The following is a 21,476-nucleotide window of genomic DNA, read 5'->3' as shown; positions in this document are numbered from 1 at the left end:
TTATTTACGATAGCCAAAGGTTGGAAACAACCCAAGGGACCATTGGTGCATGAATGGATAAACAAATTGTGGTATATGCTTACAATGAAATACTATTCAGCCAAAAAAGGAATGGAGTTCTGATATATGCTACAACATGGATAAACCTCTAAAACATAATGAATGCTAAGTGAAAGAAGCCCGACATAACAGGATAAATATTGTGTGATTCCACTTATATTAGTTATCTAGAATAGGCAAATTCATAGAGATAGAAAGTAGAAAGGTAGCTACTAGGGGCTAATCAAAGGAGAATGCAGTTATTGCTTAATAAGACCAGAGTTTCTGTTTGGGGTGATGAAAATGTTCTCAAAAAAGATAGCAGTGATGGTTAGGAAACAACATGAATGTACACTATGCCACTGAGTTCTACACTTAAAGCTGTTTCAAATGATAAATTTTATTTTATGTATATTTTACCACAATAAAAGTAGATATATTAAGGCCACTCTGCCAGACCCCGACTTCAGGAAGCACCAAGCATAGCTCAAATGTTGAGCAGAAATACAGGTAGTTATACTACACTACAAATGCAACCTCAGCATCTGCAATCAACACTGAGTAAGAAGGCCATGCACTGCATCTACTGGCAGCAACGAGGATGAGAGCAAAGTTCACAACAGCCATCTGCAAGCATTGAGGACCAGAGAGTTTCCTTGCTAAAGTCAGGAAAAACAAAAAACTATTACCCCATCTTTTCTTCAAAAACCAGCTTACCTTCATTTTGGTATCTCTGTACTTGTATGTATGATGACCAATTGCAAAGTTTGAATTAAAAAGGCTTCAATTCCTTTTTAGTCTCTTGTAAACACAACTATTCAACACATGCAGTTTGTTCCACCAAATATCAACACCTTTGAATCAGAAAAAAAAAATGAGCCAGGAGATGTGTTTGCCATCCACAGGGCTCAGAGGATAAAATTTCTGGTTAACAAAGAATTTATCATGTTGCCCAGGTGGTCTTGTATGAGGGGGAAAAAAAAAGTAGATATAAATAAAGCTTCTGATATCTCATTTGCAAACCATAATGGATACTCTTGAGTGTCCCTTGCATTGCTCCTACTTTGGAGACCACTGTCCTAGACAATACTAAGTTTCCCTGCATTTTGCTTCTGTAGCTCTTCCTTTTTCATAACAGATACACTTATGACTCTGTCTCTCCTCCCAGCTGAACTGTAATTGCCACAAGGACAGCACCAATGCCACCATGCTCTCTGCACTGTCCCCAGGGCCCAGCACAAGGCTGCTACATGATAGGTTTCGGTAAATATTTATCGACTTGCATTAGACATCATAGTTCACTTTTGATGAGTCTCAAGCAGAGTTTGCTTTGCTAATGCACTTTTTCAGATCACTGTATTTTCTCCTGGCTTAAGCCATGTCCCTTTCACTTCCACTTGTGTCTCAGGTTCTTGGGTTTTCATCTGATGCTCAAATGTAAGGCTCTTGGGTTTTCATCTCATCCTCATATGTCTATACAAACGTTGTTTGTGAAGGTTTCTTTTCACCTATCATCCTGGGAAAACAAAGCAGTTTTATTAAACTTTCTTCTCTCCTTGGTAGTGAATAATTTGCTGACGTCAATTTTTTGTTCTTGTTCAGCTAGTGTAATGCTCTACTTTCCTTTGAGATTAAGCCTTATTTTTCCCCCAGCTGCCAATTTGTAACATGCAGACCATGGTTCCCAGTGTTGGCCAATCATCAACATGCATGGGTGTCCCTGACAACTTTCTATCCCAGTTTAGGTGTCCGAAATTTTCCAGTGCTTTGGTTGAAGTATGCAGTACCTAGTGCAGTTTTGGCATCTAGGAAGACTAAGCAGAAAGAGTGCTGGAGTGAGTTTGATCTTCCTGCCTCCACCTCTCAATTTTCTAAATCTGATGAGAAGAATTTATGGTCTAAAGAATCGGAATCAAGAAACAGTGTATATATATACAGAAGCAGTTGGTGTTGGTGGAGTGGAGAAATTAGGACTCTTGTGCATTGCTGATGGGAATGTAAAGCGGAACAGCCACTGTGGAAAACAGTTTAGCAGTTCCTCAAAAAGTTAAGCATAGAATTACCATATGGCCCAGCAATCCCATTTCTAGGTATACCCCCAAAGTACTGAGACCAGGGACTCAGACAGATATTTGTTCACCAGTTTTCCTAGCAGCATTATTCACAATAGTCAAAATGTAGGAACTACCCAAGTGTCCATCAACAGCTGCATGGATAAACAAAATGTGGTCTATACACACGATGAAATACTATTCAGCCATAAAAAGGAATGGAGCTCTGATACATGCTACCTAACATAGATAAACCTTGAAAACATCATGCTAAGTGAAAGAGGTCAGACACAACAGGACAAATATTGTGTGATTTATATGAATTATCTAGAATGAGCAAATTCATAGAGACTGGAGGTAGAATGATGATTCACAAGGGCTAGGGAGAGGGGAGATTGGCAAGTTATTGCTTAATGGCTACAGAGTTCCTGTTTGGGGTGATGAAATGTTCTGGGAATAGAGAGATGTAAGTAAGTGTACCCTGAGAATGTGCATAATGCCAGTGCACTGGACACTTTAAGAAGGTTAAAATGGTAATTTTAATGTACATTTTATCACAATTTTTAAATGTTTTTTAAAAGGAGCAATATTGGGTGGGCCACAGTGGCTCAGCAGGCAGAGTTCTTGCCTGCCATACCAGAGACCTGGGTTTGATTCCTGGTGCCTGCCCATGCCAAAAAAAAAAAAAAGAGCAATATTTGAGAAACAACATATTGTGTCCTGGGTTCCTCTGTCTCCGTTCTGCCTAAGGCACTCCAGAGAAGGAGACTAGAGACTGCAGCTCCTTCTTGCGGCACATTGCTCAGGGATGCTGGAACTTCTGCTGTGTGATATGCTGGGGCATCCCCTGCAAATGAAGGTTAAAAGGAAGGCAAGAGGGAAGAAGAGGGAAGGGAACACAACGTTAGATGACTCGGCCACCAGAGCACAAACATTCCTACTGCTGGTTGCTGAGATCTTTGGATTTTGCAGGGTGTCTGAGCTTGAGGCCTACAGTGTATGATGCACAAGTATCTCCCTACCACTTCCTGGAAGACGCTGCAGTCCCCTTTCTGAGAGCCACCTGCACAGACCACCAGTCTTATTTCTCCCTCCACTACACTGGGTCCGTGGCCAGGAAACATTCCCCCAAACTCTTTCAAGTGTATGACTGCTATTCTCAGCTTCTAAAGCTGCTGTGAATTTTTGTCTTTTTCTGTAGCTTCATAGATTCTTTAATGGCAAATTGAGAGAACGTATATTAGAGATTGTTAGTCTTTGTTCTCCTTAATCCTGAAGTCAAGATTATTCTGTAATCTTTGCATCCATTTCCTCAAAACATACTCACCCCTTAACACTTTTCAATTCAGAACTTTTAAGCACAGACTGTTCTTTGTTAGGACTGACCTTGCAACTACTGATGTAGAAGGTGGGCTTTGGGGTTGCCAAGATGTCTGGATTGTGTCTTGCCTTGACAATTTCTCTTCCATTTAGCATCCCCAGGGGAGACGTGTGGATATGAGCAGCAGGAATGAGAATGAACTTGCCTGTTTGTATTCAGTCTTGCTTGTGCTCCACACCCCCTGCAGAGGAGAAGAGGCAAGGTGGCTGCATCTGCTCCAAGGAGACCAGCCCCAGATGAACTTATCACACAGATGGAGAAACACTGTCAGGAATGAGCTTCAGCTCTGAGCATGAGCTTTTCATGCATTCTGAGATCCAACCCTATCTGATGAGTGCCTCCTCCTTTTTGGAGGAGAGAGAAAGAAGTGAGAGAGGGCAGTGGAAACCCCAAGAGATGCCACCATTCTCTACCAACCCTGAACTTCACCTCTACTCCCTTCTTTTATTTTTTTTATCAGATGTAGCTAATTGATATTTTTCCTTCTAATATAAAGTATGACTAAAAACACCTTTCCTATTTTTATTGTTCTGTATTAAGTAATACAAGTAAAAACCCTATGCTTGCTATTCAGCTCACATGGAAAGAGGCTTCACATGATGTCAGGCTGCTGGAGGGAGGCAGGTGTACTACTCGGAGTTACCTGGACCTCATTTCTCTTTTTACCCACTGGGTGAGGGGAGGGTGGTTCAGGAACTAGGAGAGTCTGATGTATGGAAATTCCATGCATGGAAGTAGAAGATGCAGAGATGGTACTTGTTCTTTTTCCAGAATATAGATGGGATCCCCCAGAAGTCAAAGCAGTGGTGCTGCAGAGTTAAGCATCTCTGACTTAGGAAGACCCTTCTTGGTCTCACCAGCAGCTGTGAGATCTTTATCAGAGACTCTGATTTATCAAAGAGACATTGTGTATCTGCTCTGGCTCTAAGTGGAAAGGTTGATTTTCATAAATTTCTGTGGCACACACATTGGAATGAGCGGAAGGTGTGCACAGAAAAGAGTTAACACAGCTGGCTAACCTTAGAAAGACCTCTTTGCAGGTTTGACCTTTGGCTGGTGTCTAGGAACTTGGATTTCAGGAGAATTCCCGCTGTCTCCAGAATTGATATGAGTGACTCAGTATGCCAAAATTCCTTGTGCAAACAAAATGGTTCATGCTAAGTTCCTGCTTTCCTTCTGGGAGTCTGAAATTTTGGCACGTGGTAGGCAAAGACTGCCTAAGTGACCAGTCCCCTAAAAAACCCTTGGCATTAAGTCTCAATGAACTTCCCTGGTAGACAACATTTCACATATGTTGTTCCAACTTGTCGCTGGGGGATTTAAGCACATTCCATGTGATTCCATTCAGAGGACTCTGGAAGCTTGTGCCTGGTTTCCTCTGGATTTCACCCTATATACGTTTTTCCTTGGCTGATATTCCTCAGTCCCTTTTCACTGTAATAAGTCATAAATCTATCTGCTGAGTCCTGTAACTCCTCCTAATGAATCATCAAACCTGGGGGTGGTCTTGGAATCTCCCAACCCAGGGTATGTCCCCTCTAATGCATAGGTCACCCGATTTGCTACAGACTCTTCCAAAAATGTTGCTCCTCCTAAGCCTCTTTTAATATAAAAATTCTGGTGCTGCTGTCAGGACAGTGGCATGGTTTTCAGTTTCAGTCCTGACCTCTGGGAATCACCACTACAGTGACCCTCTCTCAGGTTTCATCCTATTTGGCCTTCTGTGGTAGGAAACAACTAACTACCTCCCCCTTAAAGAAAGGCTCCTCTGATATCTAGGGCATCTCTCTCTTTTGCTTCTTTGCTTACCTCTTTGATTACTCCTTTTCTATGCCATTTACCTTCTGCCTGTTAAAGTACAACAGGATATTAAAGGTACCCTTTGGTCTCAATTTTAGGCAGTTAAGTCTAAGGATAATACAGTAGATGTGAAATTTCTCTCCCATAGCACCAACTCTTCCAGCACTGGCCCATTGCCTTCCCCTCCCTATAGCAGCGGTTGAAGTTGAAGCATTAGGCAAAGGAATTTCTTTGGAGAGAGTTGGTGGTGGACTTTGTTGTTTCCCCTACTTCTCTTGGGGTGGACAGGGGTTTTTCTCATTTAGTTGGAGCTACAGGTGTTCACCCAAAAGCGGTTTCTAGAGATTGACTTTTGTTTGCTGGAGTTTAAAGGCTGGTGTTTGTGGTACAAGTGAAAATTCTAAAGGCGTGGGCTCTGGCTGGAGTTGATTCCTACCTTAGGTAGGCACGCAGAGAAGGACAGGCTGACTTGGGAAGAGCTGTGGTCTCAAATGACGTTTAGGGCCAAGATGTGTACTTTCAAAGGGGAGCCAATTTGGGGGTGCATTGAGGACCACCCAGAGAGCTGATGCTTTCCCAGTGGAGAAGGAGGTCACCAGCAACCCAGGGATCTGACGAGGAGAATTATACACAGCCAGGGGGAGGAGAGACATAGTCATCTTGGGAAGACCTGTACCCCTTTCCCATCCCTCTCCTCCCAAACTTATTCCAAACCTGGCATGGCCAGAAAGCACAGCTGGAGAACGGGGGAGGAGGTAGAACTAGGAGAGTGAAGAAACTCAGATTCCTCTTTCTCAGCCCAGGGTCTGGGTCAGACCCAAGCCGAAGGAGGAAAGGTGTTTTCAACTAAGGGATGTTTGGAGTTACATAATCATTAGCCCAGACTGAACTTTTTACTATCTTAAAGTGATTGGATGATTTTTTTTTTTATTCCTTTAGAGTAAACAACAGAGCTATGGGATGAGCCCAATGCTTCAGCCAGAGCCAGGGAAAGAAGTATAAGTCAGAGGACTTTGAACAGGGAGTTTTGAGAAAGAGGAAGGTTGGATCCGCTTGCACCCAACTGAGTCCAGCTCATCCAAGAAATCCACCACACAGGCGTTGTCCAAGGCCTTTGCTTGGTCCTTTCCCTCTCTCTTCCCTTTGTCACCTTCTGCTCTTAATATCCAGAAGGATACTAAGGATTAAATTTATTTTTTAATTAAATTTTTTCTAATTTTTTTATTAGAGAAGTTATAGGCTTACATAAAAATCATGCAGAAAGCACAGTTCCTATATACTCCCCCTCACACCCGATTTTCCTTGTTATCAACATTTTGCATTAGAGTGGCACCTTTGTTAAAACTGATGAAACAATAATATTGTTGTACTATTAACTGCCGTCCAGAGTTTACATTAGGATTCTCTCTGTGTTACACAGTTTTATGGTTTTTAAATTTTTTTGTTCTAGTAACATATATACAACCTAAAATTTCCCATTTTAATCACTTTCAAATATACAGTTCAGTGGTATTAATTCCATTCGCAATGTATGTTCCCAGCAGCACCATCTATTACTAAAACGTTTCCAGTACCTCAAACAGAAGCTCTGTGCTAACTGAGAATTAACTCCCCATCCCCTACCTCCACCCCAACCCCTGGTAACTATTCTCTGCGTGTTTTACTCTAGTCATTTGCATATTCTAATTATTTCATATCAGTGAGATTATCTGATATTTGGCTTTTGGGTCTAGTTTATTTCACTTAGCATGATGTCATCAAGATACATCCTTGTGGTAGCATGAATCAGAATTTCATTCCTTTTTATGGCTGAGTAATATTCCTTTGCATGTATACACCCCATTTTATTTATCCATTCATCTCTTGATGTACACCTCAGTTGCTTCCATCTTTTGGCAATTGTGAATAATGCCACTATGAATATCAGTGTACAAATATCTGTCCAAGTCTCTGCTTTCCGTTCTTTGGGGTATATATTTAACAGTGGGATTGCCAGGTGTTCTGCTAGGCTCTCAAAATTCCCAAGCTCTTGGCTCAATTAAGTAGCTCACTACAATATACTCTTAATAACTGCTTTATTGTAAGCAAATATAATTAATGAAAGTACTTACAAATATAAAGTCATACCCACTCGATTAGAATTACTAGACATACTTAAGTATACATAAATGAGAAAATAGGATCAGAAAGAAAAGAACACAGAGCCAAAGAAACCTCACCAAATCAGGGGGAACCACATCTGAGCTCACAGGCTGGGCAGTCCCTGGTTAACAGCCTGTCAGAGCCCTAATTGGGCACATGGTCCCAGGAAGAGTGTTCTCCTAGGTGAGACTTCAAATTAGCCAGTAACCAAGGTTCTCTTTTATAGTGCACGATGAACATCATGTGTGCACACACATGATGTTAAAATTCCAGGTGTTTTACTTCAGTTCTTGGGAGAGGGGCCAGTTCTCCCAAGAAGTGAACAAACAGTACATTCCTAGGGCACCATGCAGATCCCAGGGTGAGGGCCAGCTCCCCCAGAGGAGTCACGGTGAGACCCTGTGAACTCACTGTTCTTGGTTAATATCTTTCTTTTACTTTCCAAGGCCTTCTGGCACCAGGTACTCTTTACCCAGTGATTTACTAAGGGTTTGAAGTTCTATTGATTAGTAACAAATGGAGTTTCTTATGCTAACAAAGAGAAACAAGATACAGTCTCTTAGCAATACACTAAACAGATACTTCTCACTAACAACATCCCATATCACCAGATCATCTGGTAATTTCAGTTTAACTTTCTGAGGAACCATCAAACTGTTTTTGACAATGCCTGCACCATTTTATAATCCCACCAACAATGAACTAGTTGTTGCTCTCCAGCACATATGTTTCATTTTTCAACAGCAGCCATTTCAGTGGGTATGAAATGATATTGCATTGTGGTTTTAATTTGTATTTCCCTAATGGCTAATGATGTTGAGCATATTTTCATGTGATTTTTGGCCATTTGTGTATCTTCTTTGAAGACATGTCTATTCAAGTCTTTTATCCATTTTTAAATTGGTTTGTTTATCTTTCTTTTAGCTAGTGAGTTGTAGGATTTCTTAATGTATATAAATATATAGTCTATATACTTTGTATTTCCTTATATATTTTTCTTAGTGGTATCTTTAATTGGCTTTGGTATTAGGATGTCGCTTTAATGTCTAAAAATTTACTTCTTTATTTTTTATACAGTTAATTCATAACATGGTTCAAAAATAAAAAGGGATGAAAAGATGTATAGTAGGAAGACTTCCCCCCATGTCCATTCCTGTGTCTTGCTTTTCCAGATTTCTTCATGGATAAGCACTATTAGTCATTTTTGGAGAGATGGGACGTACTCTTCCAGACATTTTTATGTATTTTATATATATTTAAGCAAATAAGCAAAGATAAATATATATATATCTTTGACCCCTTTTAACCAAATGGTAGCATAATGTAATGTAGTTCTGACTTTGGTATTTTTTCCTCTTGTTAACATATCTAGATGATCTTAGAGCCCTTTCTGAAGATACTGAAGTTTTTGGATCAGTGTTTTTAGCTGCCAGGCATTTCCCCACCCTTCATCTTGCCCACACCTAAAATCCAGCATTTCCTTAACATGTACTTCTCCTGACTTCTCCACTGTTCCTAACTAGCTCCATGATCCTTTCAGTATCCCAGAATCGAAACCTCCTAGTCCCTGAGGTCTTCCCTCTTCACACCCATTGTGAAGTTCTCAGCTGCCTTTGCAATACCTGTCCCCATGATCGCATCCACTCCACTCACCCACCTCTGCTCTGGCCTTTTTGCTAATGCCTTACCTAAAGCAGTGCCAGCCTACACACTGTTGCCAGATCAATCCCTGGTAGGGGAAGCCCCGATGTTCTGAATCCCAGACTTGGATACCTCCCTCTGATTCTGTATGAAGTACAAGCCCCTCAACTAGGCCAATCTTTCTGGGTCTGTCCTGCCCTCTTCACACAGGTCCTGATTCCAGCATGAAGGGAGGGCAGCCACTGCCCCCAAGCATCCTCCATCCTTTCCCCTGATGCCACCTTTGTTGAGGCTGCTCACCTGGCCTCTTTTACTGGCTGATAGGAATCCTTTCCTCCTTAAAGGCTCACTACAGCACCACTGAGTGACCCATCGGGTGCCAGCACCCCTGCTTTTGCCCTGCTTTAGCACTGGGCTTTTGGGTCCATTACAGCACTCACTTGCTTCTGTTTAGGGTATTGGATTTCCAGCTCCTGGAGCCTAAGCCGGTGTCTTCTTCATTTCTTCAGTCTTGGCCCACTCACCTGATCCTTCACAGATGTACTTTGGGGGTTTCATTCATTCATTTGAATGAACTCTCAGACAGACATTCTTTTTTCCTTCCTCCTAAATCATCTCCGCATCACTCTTTGGATTCCATTCTTTTTCTTTGTATTTTTTTCTTAACTTCCTTTTTTTTTTCTAACTTCCTTTTTATCTTGCAGTGAGTTCTATTATTATTGAACCTCTTCGTGAGTGTTTTGGCTGGTTGGTTTTAATGAATGTTGTGCAGTCTTGGCCCTCCTGCAGCTTCCTGCCCTAGTTCAAGTTCCTTACTTTGACTAACAGAGCCGTGGGAAGCAACAAGAAGCGGTCTTTGGCAGGTTAGCTTCCTGTATGTCTGGCTAAGTGGATCATGAGATCTGGGAGCTTTAGGAGAGAGAATGAGGCCTGGTAGGAATGAATTTCATTCTTTCACTCTGCGGTTACTAGCTCGTTCAAGATCCATTAAAAAAAAATTTAACCAAATAAAATTTTTGCAATTCGAGTCTGATAGCATTCCATAAAAGGCGGCGGGTCTCTCCTGGAAAGCCCACTGCATCTGGGAACATGCTCAGCTTTGCATCTGGGGACGTGTGGGGCTGTAAAAGCTGTTTGATGTCACCCCACCAGGGCTGGACAGGCCTCGTTTGTGAGACTGATCCATTTTGGTGGGTGGGGGTGGTTTCATACTCCCGGAGTGTCCTATTTTGGGGACCTGAATCCACTGGGAAGTGACTGCCTGAGTCCTGGAGTGAAGAGGCAATTGGGGAAGGCTTCCTGGCTTGCAGGCAATGTTAGTTTGTGTTAGAGCTCTGAAAGGCTCTAATTAAATTCCCTCCAAAAAGATCAGAAAGGGGAGACACATTACAAGCCTCAAAATTTGAAAAAAGGTATGGACACCTGCCAGGCATTAGTTCTGGGTTCAGCCTATGTGGTTTGGGTCCTGCTGTCTATATACAGCTATTTTTAACTTCTTCTTGCCTCAGTTTCCTCATCTGTAAAATGTGCCTAGTCATAGTGTTGGGATTGAATTAAACAAGAGTACACATGTAAGGCCCTGAACTCAAGGCCTGGCACATAGAAAGTGTCAAATTTAGTTTATCCCATTACTTACTACTCTTTTAAATGATTATGAAAGGTCTCTCATGGCTGACCTGAGACCCAGCAACTCTATCACCAAGAAGGAATGAGATTTCAGTTTGCCTCTATGCATACCAGGAAGCCTTAAAAACTCAGGAATAGCACTGCCCTACCAAGGTGTGATAGGTGGGATGAGTGGAAAGAGGGTTCCAGGCAGAGCCAGGCTGTAAGTGGTCAATAAATGTTAGATAGTATTATTATTAATCATCAGACCTACCAGACCCCATCTCAGCCTGGGAGTGCCTTTAGCATACGAGACTTAGTGTAAAATACTCTCTAGGATGTTCTGTTTGTCTCAGCATCCAAGACCCGGGTAGGGAGGGTGGGGATACAGAGGCTGGAATTCTGAAAACAATGTTGATGACCTGTGACGTTCTCTAGCCCCATTTGTCTATTAAACTGGGATCCATTGAAGAGGGCTTTTCCTTAGTTTAAATCTGTATGGGACTTTTATACTGCCAGTAGAATTGGTGTGGAGCTGTGTGTTAGGAGGAGAAGGGAGGCTTCATGTACTAATGGTCTGAAAAAATGTGTTATGTCTACTCAACCTGAGTTGAGAAATATCCTGAGAGAAAAAGAGAGATGTAGAAGCCCCACCCTGATTAGTCCTCCAAGTTGGGCCTGGATGAATCTCCCTTTGCTCACTGATAGTAAGAAAAAGAAAGGGGAAGCCAATAGGTTGACTAATAAAAAACCTCTGGAGTCACAAATGTCCTTTCATAAATAACCAGAAGCTTCTCCCATGAAGTAGACCTCTCATTCCAATAATGAGAAGCATGATGTGGCTGATTCGTATGTGTCCTTGGCCACACACTTGGTGCTACCCACAGAAACCTGAGCACTCCTGCCCCAATGCTTCCCCACCCCACCAGGGATTCGGAGTAGTAATCGAGCTGCTCTGCTCACCCAAGGCCAGAATATATTTCAGAAGAATCGTTGCTGCTTGTTGGCTTGCAAATTGGTATTCTCAGCCAACTGCGCCGTCTGTGAGCCTTCCCTGATGCTGTGATGACTTTGACCAGCGTTCCATGCAGACTCTTGAAATGCACCAATTTCATGCCATTAGCATCTCTTCTTGGTGGGTGCACGTTTCAGAGAGGTGGATGGTTTCTCTTCCGGGGACCGATGGTAGACTGGTTCTCCTGACACTGATAGGCCATATGATTTGCTGTGTCCTATGGACTATCTCCCTTTTAGGCTTTACTGTACTGTGGCCAGGAGCTTGAGTGGCCCAGCCTGGGGAACATATTTAGCTTTATGTGGTTTTCATGAAAAAGATGATCCATGCTCTTCAACCTCTAGGCCTTTATGTTACCATGGGTAACAGTTGAGATGAGGCCCATTGCTAATAAACCAACATTCCAGAGAGCCCCAGGGGAAAAGTGGCTTAATACTTGGAACATCTTCTAGTCCAGGGTCTCTTGACCTTTCTTCTTTCTTAATAGACACCCCTTGGGAGCCTTTTAGGACTTTGTATCCTTGTTGCAACCCGTCCATTAAATTGTAATACTATAGATATAGTATATATCTGCAGCCACAAATCATTTTAATACCTAAGCGTTTTGTCTCCTTAGACTCAATCTTCACCTCTTCAGGGGTGATGCTGTCCCCATTGAGAATATTCTAGCCTGAGACATTTTTGCCTTACCTCTGACTGGTGGAGGTGGTTTGGGGGGCAGGCAGAAGGTTAGCGCATGTACAGAACAAGTGTACCTGCCTGAGACAGAGTCACATGGAGCTAGCTTCAGAGATGCTGAATGCCAGGGAGACTGGGTTATTCCCTTCTTTCCCAGTCTCCAATTTTTCATTTTTATAAAAATAGTGGTTGACAGTTTTTGAGTAAAAATCTTGGCCTGCATTTAAGATAAAATCCTTGTGGTTTTTTTTTTCCCTTAAAATGTGATCTTATTAGGTGAAAAAGAATCAGCACTTTAAGCGTCTTGATAGGCATTATCATTCCATATTCAGGACCAGCATGCCAATTTATATTCCTACGAATATAGGATGCATACTATATATCCTATGAATGCACGAAAAGCCTATTTTCCCATATCTCTGCCAGCATTGAATAGAATGTTTTTTTAAAGAAGAATTTGCTAATTTGAAAGACAAGATGGTAATTCATTGTTGCCTGAGTTAACATTCTTCTGAGAAACAGTTGAGGGTGATATTTCAGATACTTGATCTTGTTGAATAGGGAGAGAAACCAGTATCCTCTCAACAGTCCACCAACTGCCCCAGTCCATTTGGTGACCAAGTCTTTCCTCTCCCACTGACATGCCTTTGACCTTTATGCTTCCTCTATCCTCTAGGCAGCATTTATCTACACAAGGGTCTGCTCCTGAGCTCTCTAATGCTCTTTGAAGTTAGCTGCACCCTGAAGTAGATTTGTTTACGTGCCTACAATTTGGCAAACTCCAGTGTGGGAGATACCTGGGCTAGTTTCCTGCTGGGCTAAGATAATAATGATGTGGTTGATGAGTTCTTGAGGTGTTCTAAGACTGATGATTCATGTGGTAGGCTTTGGACATGGCCTGTAGGTTTGCTTTGGTCTGCTCAGTCTGCCTAAGCCCACCTCTGGTTAGGGTCAGCTCTAGCATGAAAGATCCAAGTAATGCTTGAGCAAAGAAAGGAAAATAAACAAAAAACAAGCAAGTGATGTCATCTGTTCATTCCACAAGTATCAGGCAACATCATCTGTCCATTCCACAAGTATTTACTGAGTGCTGACCAGCCCTGTGTTAGGTGCTGAGTAGCAAAGAAGTTTCGGACTAGGTCCCTGACCTGGCAGAGCTCACAAGCCAGGTGAAAGAGAAACATATAAGTCAGTGACTGAGATACAGGGTGATATTTTCCATAATAGATGCATTGAAAAGTATTATGAGATACAGAAGGTTTGACCAATTTTGCCTAGGAAGAAGAGGAAGAAGCAGAAAAAAAAATACAAAAGAGGACATGATATTTCGACTTTGTCTTAGAGAACAAGTTAGAATTCAGCAGGTAGACAGTGGAGGAAGGCATCCCGGGCAGAAGGAAAAGCTGAAGGAGGTGTGCAGAGGTGTAAGGCAAAATGGGGTAAAAGAGATTGGAACTTGAATGCTATGCTGAGGTGGTTTCCTTATTTTCTGTCAAAGATAAGATGCCACCGAAGGGTATAAAGTATTTGCTTTTTTGGGGACGTAAACTCTGAGAATAGCACGGAAGAGAGATTGGAAGCGAATGTGAAGGCAGTCAGGGGCCTTGATTATAAAGCCATTCTACTAGTCTAAGTACTATTAATTCTTGGAAAGATGTTGCTAAAATGTTACGAATGGAAAGAGCACTGACTTTGGGAATCATGGGGAAGCTATCGCTTCCACAGGTATTTAAAAGGTAAAAACAATAAGACAATGGCCAAACTGATGGGTTGGTGACAGGAATGAGGGTTGTGATAAAGAGGAAGCTGAGATTTCTATCAGGTACACCTGGGCAATATGAAGTTCAAAGGGAGCAGCAACTGTGGCCGTAGGAGGTGCTGGTCAGCATTCAGACAGAAATGCTGGCAAATGGTTAGGAACATGTGACACTGAATATGCTAATCATTTCCAATTTCTTATAGTGATTTTGTTGTTGTTTTAAGCATGTTGCACAATTTTCTGGAACACACCAACTCTTCTTCTTTTATTGAGATTAGGCCAAGAAGAAAGGATATTTATTGTATTGGGTACAGTAGGTCAAGTATAGCTACTTTGAGACTCATATTTATATCTTCTCCTTCCAGGGGATGGCCAGGTGGATTTTGATGAATTCATGACAATTCTGGGCCCCAAACTGGTGTCTTCAGAAGGTCGTGACGGTTTTCTGGGAAACACGATAGATAGCATATTCTGGCAGGTAAGAATTTTTTCAAAATGAAATTTGACAGTACATGTATGTCTGGGTCTGGCTGTCGATTCTGAATTCTTGAGCTTCTGTTTCCCATGTAAAGATCTCTTCTTGGCTCAGGTGACATCTGTTCTTTGAATTGAATGTCTAAATTGAGATATATCCTGGATCCTGTGAACAAAGAATCAAGACTATACTCATTTAAGTTATGGAAGGGTGAAATATCACTCCGCTTTTTCTTTATATCAAAAATGTTTTTTTCATTTTGGAGAAATGAGATTCCTACAATTCTGAGACATAAAGGGCACTTTAAAAGGGCACATTGGTATTATCTAAGCCCAATATTGCCTTTGACCCTGGGTCCAAGAAATCCCAATTGAGAGGATAGCATGGTTGCTTCACATGTTTGGGTCTTATCAATAATCTTATCTTTAATAGTACAGAATGGGTTTTTTAAACTAAGAATTTATACTCAGCATGTCTCAATTCTGTGCCTGTTTTGATCTTGTAAAATATCATAGGAAATTCCAAATACCTATTTGAATTGATAAAATGCTGCTAAATTGTTTTAATATTAGTTCTCTAATCTTACAACTCAACTATTATTTCTTGATTGTGAGATACGGGGAATGTGTTTTCAATGATTATTTTTAAATTTTGAGTCAAGTAAGTTGTCAAATTAAATTGAATTGTAATTCAATTTACATGTAAAACAGTATTCAAACACAGCAGGGTTTCCCTAACTTCTTGATGTGTTTTTCTCTTCAAAAAGAACATTTACCTAACCTGGATAAGGATTGCAGCTGACATATACCTCTGCTCTTATTCTGGTACCCATCTGGCATATAACCAACAAGTATTTAGTCAGAACTTTACTATATGTCCTGTGGTCTGTCAGTCACTGTAGTTTATCACAAGACATTTAAGACACAATTCCTGGTTATTTAAACATTTCACAGGGGAAACACAATTAAGAGAGAGGAAACAAATAAATGATTACTTCATGTGGTCGTCACTAGACCATAATGTCCACGAAGCATGAGGCTTCATTGTTGTAGCCCATTCAACACCTTAATGAGTATTTTTTGAGTAGAACCATTAAGAGGTCAAGCCAGGAGAAAAGAATGTGATCTACAGAGGACTGATAAGACTTCAGGGAAAGGGTGCACTTGCCTTGGTTTTTGAATATGTGTGGGAGCAAAGAAAGGACATTCCAGGGTTGTCAGATGATCTTGAAAAGGGGTGGAGGCAATGAGCACAGGGAAACTATTGGCCCTAACTCATGTACCAGGTAAAGTGAAAACCTCAGGACCCACTGGCAGATTCAGTTTAGAGCCTAAGAAACAGAAAAGTTGAAGCTGCTATTACTGACAGAATGAGATCATGGTCTTTATGGAGGTGAATTCTAAATCGGACATATTGAGTGTAAGGTATGGGTCAGATAACTAAGAAAAGAAGGGATGTGAAAGCACAGCAGAAATTGGGGCTGGGCCATGGATGAGAAGCCAAGCCTGGAAATCCAGATTTGGGATTCATGGAAGCTTGTGGATGAAATCACAGGCAAGGATGAGCTCCCTGAGGGAAGGTGCATGAATGAAGAAGAGTAGAGAGACAAGGACAGAGTCCTGAAGGACATCCAGAGGCTGGGGAGAGTGAGACCCGGGTTTTTTGCAGGAAGTTGGCATCTGTGAAGGTGGAAAGCAATGGGCTCCTAATGCAGCTTGCTTCCCAAGGAGGATGGCCCCAGAGCCTGTGCCCAGGACAGTCTACTGGACTCCCAGGGTGCTCAACCCTCTGGATCTGAGGCTCTCAGCAGCCAGTTCAGAACTTCCCTTCTTATGTTATCACAACTTGAGAAAATTTTGTTGTGTTTTTACCTTTCATCCATCAAGGTTCTGTGTGTGTGCTGTTACTGTGATGATACATTGGGGGGGGGTGGTTATGACTTTGTATTTGAAGTCAGACTTAGGGCTTGGTAGGAGTTGATGCTGGTGAAGAGAGAAGGAAGGAGCTGAAAGAGAGTGGGATTCAGATGGGAGGCTGCTGTGTTGCTCAATGCTTCAGGTTGATTACAGCTGCTGAGGAGTGTGACCCTAGAAGTCACTGTCATTCCCCATTCATTCACATCCTACACCATAAGCCCACCTGTTTCCAACAATGAGAGTCTTGGATACAGCAGATACCCCCAAGTGACAGAAGAGAGAGCCCTGTTACTGTATCACAGTGTTTATATAAGCTCACCACCATGGCCTTTCAAATGTTCTCTTCCTTGACCTCCAGCCTTGCGCAAAACTGCATTCCGCAGTGAGTTTGCAGGAAGCAAATATTGGCAAGGATCATGATGAGGATGATGGGAGAATAAACAACTCTGTTGATCCCAAGGTTCAGCCAAGACTTCTGTTAGACTCTTTTTCCTCTGTAGAAAGAGAGAAATGAGTTCCATACTCATCTAGGAGAGCTGAGTAGTTTACACGTGTTGCGTTAGATCCAACCATGTGGTACAAGTAAAATACTGCAGGTGATGTGGTTCTGAAAAACATCCAATGGGGACCTTAGAATGGGGCACCTTTGCCTAAAGTTTTATTTTATTCACAGTCAAGTCTTATTTAAAGACAGCACTGATTTAGTGTTTCTGTTTTAAGAAATTAAACACATTACTATTTTGTAAGCAAAGGGATCTGTTCATTAGTTGGCACTGGTGTAGTGGGACAAGTCTGGGGCTAGAAGTCAGGAAACCAAGAAGCTCACATGGGCTACCTGGTCTTTGGGTGACATTGAGTGCATTGCTGAGCCTTTGTTTGCTCCTAAGAAAGTTTGTCAGTGTAGTAGCTACTTTATCTCACAGCTGTGTGCAGTGCCTAAGCCACTGTAGTTTGTTTTAACTTGAAAGTGTGTGGTGCACGTGTTTTTAGTTTCCCATCTGCCAAAATATCTGCTTAAACAATGGGAATTTATTAGCTCACAGTTTTGAGGCTAGGAGAAGTCCGAAACTGAGGCATCAGCAAAGCAATTCTTTCCTCCCAAAGACTGTCATTCTGGGACTGGATGCTGGCAATCCTCAGTCCTTGACTTTTCTGTCATATGGCAATGCACATGGTGGCCTCTCCTGGCTTCTCTCTCTGGCTTTCACTCAGCCTATCAAGATTACTATACAGTCGTCTAGTTTAAAGCCCAACCTGATTCAGTGGCGCCACAGCTTAACTGAAGTAGCATCTTGAAATCTTATTTGCAATGGGTCCACACCCACCAGAAGGCAGATTCCAACCAAGAACATGTTGAGACTGGGGTGTACCATTCAATCCACCACAGCACCCACCCATACCTGGTCCATATCGGGCCCTGTTCGTCATTCTAACTTATGTCTTCCTTCCCTGATTCTCCAACCACAGGTCTGCTCAACATCTGTCTTTGTTTGCTAGCGCTGCTGTAGCAAAGTACCCCAAACTGGGTAGCGCAAAACTACAGGTGTCTATAGTCTCCCAGCTCTGGAAGCCAAAACTCCAAATTGAGCTCTTGGGCTGACCATGCTTCCTCTGGTAGGCTTCTGGCAGTGGCTTGCCTGCAAAATAGGTTGACCTTGGCTTGTGGCATTATTACTCAGTATCTGCCTCCATCACATGGCTGTCTTCTCTGTCTCTCTGTCTATCTCCAGTTCTCCCCTTCTTATAAGGGGAGAACTTCTTCCTAATCTAGTTTGACCTCATCTTAACAGATACAGTCTTCAAAGATCCTATTTCCAAATGGATCCTAATCACAAACTGGGGGTTAGGACTTGAACATATCTTTTAGAGGGATGCAATTCGACCCATTACAGCACCCTAAACAACTATCCAGTCCCCTCCCCTCCAACTGGTGGGAGAACACACAACAGCGGTAGTGAAATACCTGCGACTACTCTCCAGGATCTTTCCAGGTTTGAACTCTGTTTCTCCATCCCAAATTCTTGCTCTGATCTCCTGTCTTCCTTGGTCTTCAATTTCTGCCTTGGCCCTGGACTTGTGATCTCTGTCCTATGCTCTGATGCAAAGGCCAGTCTTCTTCAGCCCAGGGCCCAGGCTTCTGATGATCTAAAAGGAAATGGGGCATTTTAGGGCCATGGCCAAGCTGAAGAGGGAGTTGGGCTAAAAATGGTGACTAATGGGCAACCAAGGGTACTTTATGTTCCATGATCACGATGTGAAAAAAGCAAACAAACATTATAGAAAGCTACCAGTACAGCATGATCCAAATTCTGTTATGCATCAAAGAACTGAAAGGAAGTATATAAAAATGTTGACAGTGATTTTATGTGTCTTAGGATGATGGGTGATCATATTTTTCTGTATTTTTCAAACTCTTGACAGATGGCATGTATTATTTTTATAATTGAGAAAAAAATTGAAGGAAAAAATTTAGTCAAGTATCTATTAAAGATTGACAGTTTGTTTCATCTGTGAAACTAAAGATTACCTGTCCGCTAGGGTTGACTATTGAGCAAACTTGCAGGAAAAGCAAATGAAACAGAAGAAATCATTTTCATTCATGGCAAACGTGAAGGGCCTTGTGGGTGGTTGCCTTTGTTACATGGTGTGCCAGTTTGAAAGGATTTGTGTACCATAGAAAAGCCATGTTTTAATCCTAATCAATCTTGCGGGCACAACCATTTCTTTTAATCCCTATTCAATAATGTATGTTGGAAACTTGATAAGGTTATTTCCATGTAGATATGTAGATGTGACTCACCCAATTGTGGATATGAACTTTTGAATAGAGGGAGCTGTGACTACACCCATTCCAGGTGGGTCTTGATTACTTTACTGGAATCGTTTAAAAGAGGAAACATTTTGGAAAAGGCTTGGCATTTTGGAAAAGGCTTGAGATCTGAGAGAGCTGCAAGAATGATGAGAGCAGTGGAGACTTGAGAACTACAGAATCCACCAGCCAGCAACCTTTGGAGATGAAGGAGAACACCCCTGGGGGAGCTTCATGAAATAAGAAGCCGGGAAAGGAAGCTAGATGACATCGCCATGGTTGCCATGTATCTTTCCAGTTGAGAGAAACCCTGAACTTCATCGACCTTTCTTGAGTGAAGGTAACCTCTTGTTGGTGCCTTAATCTGGACATTTTTATAGACTTGCTTTAATTTGAACATTCTCATGGCCTTAGAACTGTAAACTTGCAACTCATTAAATTCCCCTTTTAAAAAGCCATTCTATTTCTAGTATATTGCATTCCAGCAGCTAGCAAACTAGAATACATAGGGTCCTGGAAAGAGGCAATGACTTCGATAATCCCAGGATTTTTGCTTTTTTAATTTCAAGGGTAACATGCATTCCAACAGGTAGCACCTCTCCTCACATCAAATCTGACACCAACAAGATTGTCCCCTCTTTTCCCCCCAAATTTTGTCAGCGTGCCACTCTATTAGAATTTTGGAATCAAGAGCAGCAGCTTTTCAGTTTTTAATAATCTAATGCAACTTGAATAGCTTTCAGCAGCGAGGCCCATCACAAGACCTGTTAGACTGACGGTGAGCACTTGAATTGCCAAAGTGATTTTACTGAGTGTGAACATGGATTACGGAAAGCTTTAGTTATAGCAGTGGTTCTCAAAGTGTGGTCCCCAGACCAGCAGAAGCAGTTACCTGCAGACTCCTTAGACATGCAGATTCTCAGGCCCCACCCCGCACCTACAGAATTAGAGACTCTGGGGGTGGGACCCGGTCTCCAGGTGACTCTGATGCTTGCTGGAGTTTGAGGACCACTGAGTTACAGGATTCAGTAATGGACTGACATGTTGGAGCATGGCATGTGGTCTGCTCTGACTTTGGCATCCAGGTCTGGCAATTTGGGTTTTTCTTTCCTTTATCCAAATTCATAAGTTTAATTGGTATGTAGTTTATATAACATGTGTTGAAGGCTTCTTGCATGCTAGCATGGATATGGTGGTAAATTAGTCTCTTGCCTCTCACAGGAATTTATATTCTGGTATAGGGGAAAAGAGAGAAATCGACATTAAATAAACAAATAATAAGGTAAATTTCAGATAATATTAAATACTATGAAGTACATAAAACCAGATAATAGGATAGGGGGTCTTAAGGGTGGGGACAAGGCTTCCCTGAGGAAGTGGCATTTGAATTGACTGCTAAATAATGAGAAAGACATAGCTGGGTGAAATCCAGGGGAAGCACTCACCAGATTGGGGCAGGGGGAGGGGCAGCGGGAGGGGCAGCAAGGCCTAAAGCCCAATGGAGGAAAAGTCTTGACTAGATCTTGGGGGGCAAAGGAAGGAGGTATCAGTAGAAAACAGCTCTTGTAAGACCTGCAGGACGTATGCTGGGGGATAGATGCAGCAGTGCGAGCCTGAGGCTGCATCTAACTCTCTGCTCTCAATCCTGGGTGTTGCCCGAAAATGTGACGTTTACCCTCACATTTGCATTCCAGCATCAGATAGCAAGGTGGGGGAGGGGAGCGGAAGGCCGTCGAGAAGTTGCTCACATGACGTCTGGGAATGATCCCTCCCTCAGAAGGTAGACACATGATTGGCTAGAAGGTGGTCATGTGGCCACCTAACAGCAAGGGGAGCTGGGAAATGAAATCTTTATTCGGAATGTTCATGTTGCCAGATTTTTTTTTTTTTAACATGGGCAGGCACCAGGAAACGAACCTGGGGTCCTCTGGCGTGGCAGGCAAGCGTTCTTGCCTGCTGAGCCACTGTGACCCGCCTGCCAGATTTTTTTTTTTTTTAATGGGGGTTTTAATGATATGAAGAAAGAGCAAATTGACACTGGGAAAGAGCTCTTTATCTCTGGTCCCATCAAAGCAAGGAATTTGGATTTTTTTTTTTTTTTTTAGGTATAAGCAGTTCTCATTGGAGCATTTTAAGTAATGTAATGGCATGATTTGATTTACATG

The 21,476-nt window shown here is 42.2% G+C and overlaps 1 protein-coding gene across 1 annotated transcript in view; it reads left to right on the top strand.

The window, feature by feature from the left end:
* Nucleotides 1-21,476, top strand: part of CALN1 (calneuron 1) — a 360,848-nt gene that overhangs the window by 180,275 nt on the left and 159,097 nt on the right. Inside the window, exon 3 of the mRNA XM_077141009.1 lies at nt 14,477-14,589. Coding sequence (XP_076997124.1) covers nt 14,477-14,589 — 113 coding nt within the window. The remainder of the gene's footprint in view (nt 1-14,476; nt 14,590-21,476) is intronic.

This window comes from Tamandua tetradactyla, chromosome 23 (genome assembly GCF_023851605.1).
Source record: "Tamandua tetradactyla isolate mTamTet1 chromosome 23, mTamTet1.pri, whole genome shotgun sequence".
Lineage (NCBI taxonomy): Eukaryota > Metazoa > Chordata > Mammalia > Pilosa > Myrmecophagidae > Tamandua > Tamandua tetradactyla.
Note: the sequence above shows the minus strand (reverse complement) of the source record. Positions and strands in the feature narration are given on the sequence as shown.